General features: G+C 57.6%; 1 protein-coding gene across 8 annotated transcripts in view; it reads right to left on the bottom strand.

Annotated features, from left to right (window-relative positions):
- PXK (PX domain containing serine/threonine kinase like) overlaps positions 1–5,607 on the bottom strand; it is a 48,840-nt gene extending 43,233 nt beyond the window's left edge. For 2 of the 8 annotated variants that reach the window (XM_056804289.1, XM_056804291.1), the window contains exon 1: positions 5,231–5,606. In XM_056804289.1, coding sequence (XP_056660267.1) covers positions 5,231–5,332 — 102 coding nt within the window. In that variant the 5' untranslated portion in view covers positions 5,333–5,606. Of the gene's footprint in view, positions 1–5,230 lie in introns of all 8 variants that reach the window. The other 6 variants (XM_056804294.1, XM_056804293.1, XM_056804288.1 and 3 more) reach the window with 5 other exon arrangements.
- Between the last annotated feature and the right edge of the window lie 364 nt (positions 5,608–5,971).

The following is a 5,971-nucleotide window of genomic DNA, read 5'->3' as shown; positions in this document are numbered from 1 at the left end:
GAGAATCCTCCTCTTGCTCAGTTTGGGAACTTTCCTGCTAAGGCTTTCACTCCAACTTCATCTTGGATACCAAGGCAGAAATATAGATGAAAAACAATTAATTTCTCAGAAAACCACTAGCATCATCCTACCAAAGGTATGACAGGTAAACGATGAGCACAGGGTTCTGCATCAGTCTGGGCAGAGCTTCTGTGACTTGGGGGAGGGGTGGAGGAAATCACATCATTATTCCAATATAATTGGTTTTCTTTGTAAGCTCATGTATTTTTCTTTTTAAAAAATATTCTTTCTGAGAAATCTCCCTAGGCTTTGTATAATTAGACTTTGATTCCCAGAAACTCTCTTTCCCAACTCCCCATGTTCCTTCTCATATCACATGCTAACATAGGGAGGATATAAGTTTTGTGTAGCCCCACCTCTCTCTTTTTTCCCTGCAAACACAGCTGGGAAAACTTTTCTTTACTCAGGTTTTTACTTTTGTCCTTTTATTTCTTCTACTTCAAGTAATTATTACTAAATCTTATAAAATATAATAATTGGAATTACTGGATATTAATTTTAAATTATAGTTTTCCCAGATTGCCAAAGAGGTTCAGGACACAGACAAAAGGTCAGGGATCCCTGGTCTAAGCAACTATGGCTTCACAGAGAAGACTAAACTCCTGGAGGGCAGGTTTGGGTTTTCTTTCTGCAATTCCAGCATTTAGCACAGTGCCTGGTACTTAGGAGGGGCGTAATAAATGCTGGTTACCACGACCAAAAGTTTTACCATCTGGGCATAATAAAGACTTTCAAAATGAAAGCACAGAACTCAAACACTGGCCTACAGTGGGATTTCATAAACCATAGACAATGATTAATCTAATCTAACTTCCCACTTGGATTCCAAATGGTCCTTGGGTAATACAGCATGAAGGGATCACCTCAAAAAGATTGTGAAAGGTTTGGATGGTAAATGATGTCAGTGGATCTGGAGCTGAAAATCAGATAAAGGCATTAAAAGGCTTCAAAATATTTGGGTCATTAGCCTGTAATCAGAAGAGTTAGCTAAATCAGGAAGTCAGAAGTTCTGAGAAAGAGCTAGCTAAATCAGGAAGTCAGTTCTGGGAAGGAAAGGCCCTGGACAAGTTATTTCACGTCTGTGCCTCAGTTTCCTCAGCTATAACATGAAGGATGAGCCTAGATGGCCTCCAAGGCCTCCCCCTGCTCTAGTCAGAGAATCCTCAAAGCTCAGGCCACAAATCAGTGCTCACAGCCCTTAGATGTCCAAGCTGATGGGTGGTTCTTGGCAGAGCTGACATGAGAAACCTCAGAAACAGAATGGTGGGGTCTTTGGTGGGGACAGGCAAGCCGACACCCAAGAAAAGCCATGGATCCCTGGGAAGTCCGGTCTCTGCAGGTGGCCTCAGGGAGTCCTCCGTGGGGATGGAATTCCCCCCTCAGGTATGCTCTGGGTTAGATGATCTCCGAGATCCCTGACAGCTCCCAGAAGAAGTACAAAGTACAGGGTGGCTGTCATTTGGGGTGCCTAAAGAACAGCGTGCACCACTCAATTAAGGACTCTTTAGTGAGTGGCTAGGCTGGGCCAGGCCTTCCTCCCCCATCCAATGGCGTAGAGGGCCTCCTGGGCTTTGGGGCCCTCTGGGGCTGCCTGATAAACCCTTAAACTGCCCCCCAGGACCTTCCATTCTAAACTGGGAACCTGCAGGGCCAACACAGATACAAGGAACGGAGGGATTCCAGCAGGTGGAGGGGAGGAGGGGCCACTGGGCAGGGACACTAGAGACCAAGTATGACATGGGAGAACAGCCGGGAAGAGCAAAGGGAAGAGGTGCCCATCCGGGTGAATGGGAGGAAATGCTCAAAAGAAAAGGGCACCACATGGGTGGGCCGCCTCGGGCCTCGGTTTCTTCAACTGTCATTGGGGGTGTGGGGGGAGGCCAGGTGACCTCTACGGAGTCTATCCTGCCCCGCTTCAGAGAGCCCTTTGCTCCAGCTCTGCCTCCACTGCCCTTCTTCCTCTCAAGCTCCGCCGCACCCCTCTTTCCCTTTGGGGGAAAAAATAAAGTCTCCGCTCTGGGCAGCGGCACAGGAAACGCTCCTTCCCCGGCGGCGCCCGGATCCCCAGCCCGTCTCTTGTGCTCAAATTACTCACATCAATATTTCGCTTCTGTTTGCACAAAAGCCTTCATCTTTGTGCAGAGACGACGGCAAAGCCCTCACCTGCCCTCCACACAAATGAAGGTGAAATCGGTCCGAGTAAAGCCGGGCACAGAACGGGGCCGTCTCGGCCCCTCCGAATGCCGCGCTCTGCCCGGGGCCCCCATCAGCCAGCGTTTGGAGCCCCCCAGTGGAAGAGAAGCCCCCGAGGGGGGCTTGTGCCCGTCTCCCTGGGGCCTGGCCGCCATCTCTTTTCTTCTTGGAGAGCCTGCAACGTCCAGCTGATCTGCTGCCCGAAGGCCCTTCCTCTCCCGACACCGTCGATCCAAGATCCACTGTAAATCCATCTGCCTGAGAGATCACTTTTAGCCATTTTAGGTACCCGAGGGCCAACCCCGACTGATAAGCTGGAATGAGCTGGATAAGCTGGAGGGGCAGCCTCGCCCCTGTGTGTCCCCCAGGCACAGGCCCATCCCGGGGCCACAGAGGAGCCCCAGCGCAGCCAGCATCTTCCTTCCTCCGCCACGCGCCAGCCCACTTCCTCTCTGCCTGGGATTTCACCAGATCCGGCACGAGGGAACGTGCTCATCCCAGGGCGAGGAGGCTGGGAATCAGGAGTGCTGGCCTGGCTCTGCCCGGACGCCTCGGGGCTGACGCAATCTCTCCCTCTGCTCGAGGACACTCAGGAGCCCAGGGAGCCTTCTGTGAGCCAGCCCATGGCCCTCTGCGCCCTGCAGGCTGTTCAGTCCTGCCCCAAGCGGCCCTCTCCCCATTTCAAGGCTCTCCCTGGGCCCTCGGGGCTGGCCATCCTCCCTCATCTCCCCTCCAGCTCCCTCTGGAAGTCTGTCCTGAGCATTTATTCATCCCATGAACGTTAATTAAGTGCCTGCTAGAGCTCCCAGGTGGTGGGTCCCTCCTGTCGGACTCCCCATGACCCCATCGGGGCTTTCTGGGCACAGATGCTGGCCTCCTCCAGTCAACAGCGCTGGGTGAGCGGAGGAAGAGGAGCCTCCCTGCTCCAGGCCCAGAGCTCCATCCACGGTGTCACCTGGCTGCCCGGCCCCCGGGTACCTCCCCCCATCACATCGTGTTTATTTTGTACAGGTTCTGTACAGAGTAAATGTTTCTAACACAGATCACTGTAGAGGACTGTCATCAAGCACTACCTGCCCAACCGCCCGGGGCCTGCAGGAGCTCAGGAAGGAAGGCTTCATGGAGGAGGAAGGTTTGAGCTGAGCCTGAGCAGAGGGAGTTTCCTCACTGGGGATGCATCCTCATGACATCGCAGGGCTAGATCAAAAGTGCTTTGTGCCTCAAGGCTTCCCAATGCCTGGGACAAAACAGGGAGGTGCTTAATAAATGGGTGGAAGGGCTGTAGGCGGGGGACCTCAGTTCAGTTCCTGCCTCCAAGCCTGTGTGGGCCAGGGCCAGTCACTTTGCCCGGCTCTGGGCTTCCAGGATTGCAAGCCCTGAGATGGGATCTCTAATCTCCCGTCTCTCCACCCCGAGTGGCCATCCTTCAGGGTTTAAAAATTCCATGTGCTGCTCCTCGCACAAGTGAGGACAGGGAGAAGCAGGCAGGGAAAACCTTCCGGAATGGGCTCTGGATCTCCCCAGAAAAGCCCAGATGGAGCGGCGCGGCTGTCAGTCCGTGAACTCCTTCCCTCTCAGGAAACAAATCCCACAGGAGGAAACCGGGCTTGGAAAACTCCCTGGAAGGCCGGCCCTGGGCCTTTGGAGCCTGCAGAAGGGTTTGAACCCCAAGACCAACAGAAGGCTATTGTTTCACCGGCTCAGAGGAGTTCGGAAAACCCGCAGTGGTAAACAAACGAGCCCCGAGGCCAGAATCGGTGGACCAGGGAAATGGTGCGGCTAGGCTAGGGAGTCCCCGGCTCTTTCCGTTGGTTATTTTCAGAAGAAACCTACACCCCGCCTCCCTCCCCCGAACTTCGCGGCTAATTTGTCTATTGCTAGTAAATGACGAGGCACTGCGTTCATTTCGCAAAAGGCAAGCCTCCAGAGACCATTCATTACAGAGGAGCCCAAGGAGAGGCACTGGCTGGCCTCGGCCGTCCCCTGCTTGTCTACAAGGACCTATCCCAGCTCCAGGCTGTGCCCATGAATTTTAAGTGAAAACAAATCCCTGCCCCGTCACCCGGAGAGTCCGGATCCCTAGAGAGGACTGGAGGGAAGCCCGGGCAGGGCATGGGCCAACCTCAGCACCCCCGCCGCTAAGGGCATCTCCCCAGGCAGGGGCAGCCCCATCCCCCTGGCACTGTGTCCATTTGGTCGGGGTCACCCGGGGAACAGACGCCTGCGACGGCCAACCTCTACCGCCTACACAGTGCAACAGGCAAAGTGGGAAACTGAGGGGAGGGTACGAGAGCAGGAAGTGGGGCGCGGGTCCCAGAGGTGGAGGCTGAATGCCTCTGCCTCTCTCCAGCCCAAGGGGGCCACCCACCGACCCCTCCCACCCCCCACCCCCAGTCAAGGTTATTCCCTGGGCCTGCCAGAGTCTAGAGCCACAGGTAACCCGTCATCACCACCAGCCGCACCACCGCAACTATCTATACCATTACTATCCCTACCGTCATCTACATACACCACCACCACACCGCACCCCCAGGCGGGCAAGAAAGGTGCCCTTGCACAGGCTTCGGGAATCCTCTCCCCACTGTACTCCAGAGTCCATTTTCCGCCCCGCCCCCAGTCGCCACTCACTTAGACGCGCAAACATTAGACGCTTAGTGAGTATACCGCAGGAAGCGCAGGGATTACGTCCCCTCCTGGGAGTGCTCTTCCTCCCCTTCCACCCCCCCAGGAAACGTCCCTAGGAAGGTGGGGAGGACAGTGGCAGTAAGGGACTGCAGAAAACCCCGAACCCGTGGGAGGGCGCTAGAGGGTGCGGAGGCCGCCAGGGCAAAGGCACAGAGGCGGGAGATGGCATGCGGTCCACGACGACAAGTGGGCCCAAGGTCCCCCTACCCCTCCCCACTCCCGGCGGGCCTGGCGGCGGCTCCGGTACAGCGTCCGCTGCGGAGGCCCGGCCCGGCCCGGCGCGGCCACTCACCGTGTGCGAGTGTAGGCTCTGGCTTGCCTCGATCCCTGCGCTCAGCGGCGCTGTGTCGTCCAGCAGCACCTTGCCAGCCGGCGGCTTCTCCATGAACGCCATAGCCACCCTCCTCCTCCTCCTCCTCCTCCCTCTCCTCCTGCTTCTCCGGCTCCTGCTCCTGCTCCTGCTCCTGCTCCGCGGGCCGGCAGCCGCCACAGCCTCTGCCCGCCCCGGCCCGCCCCGAGCCCGGCCAGGCCCAGCCCAGCTCGGCCCGGCCCCGCGCCGCACGCTGGGCCCTAGTGCCGCCCGACAGACTGCCCGCCCTCAGCGCGCCCTCTCGCAGCCTCTGGCCCGGCCCGTGCTGCCCCTGGAGGTAGAGGTAGGCCTCGCTCCTCAGCTGTGGAAGCAGGCCCCGCCCCACCCCAAGAGGGTGGTCACGCCCCTGTCTCCGGCCCTGCCCCCGGGAAGGCATAGAGAGGCCCCGCCCAGAGGGGAAACCACGCCCCTGTCTTTGGTCCTGCCCAGGGAGTGCGTGAGGCCCCGCCCCCTGGCTCTGGGCCCGCCCCTCCCCTCCCACAGAGAACTGACCGGTTCACCCCACCCCCCAACTGGCCCCTGTCGCCATCCGCGACCCCTCTTCCCTACCTTCCCTGAAAGCCTGGGGATGCCCTGGGGGGCCGTCATCGTAGGACCCACCTCAAGGAGGCCTCGGGGGTCTGCCCCTGCTGAGGGGAAACTCCGGGAGGGCAGGGACTGCCT

The sequence above is a fragment of the Monodelphis domestica genome, chromosome 7, assembly GCF_027887165.1.
Source record: "Monodelphis domestica isolate mMonDom1 chromosome 7, mMonDom1.pri, whole genome shotgun sequence".
In the NCBI taxonomy this organism is placed as follows: domain Eukaryota; kingdom Metazoa; phylum Chordata; class Mammalia; order Didelphimorphia; family Didelphidae; genus Monodelphis; species Monodelphis domestica.
Note: the sequence above shows the minus strand (reverse complement) of the source record. Positions and strands in the feature narration are given on the sequence as shown.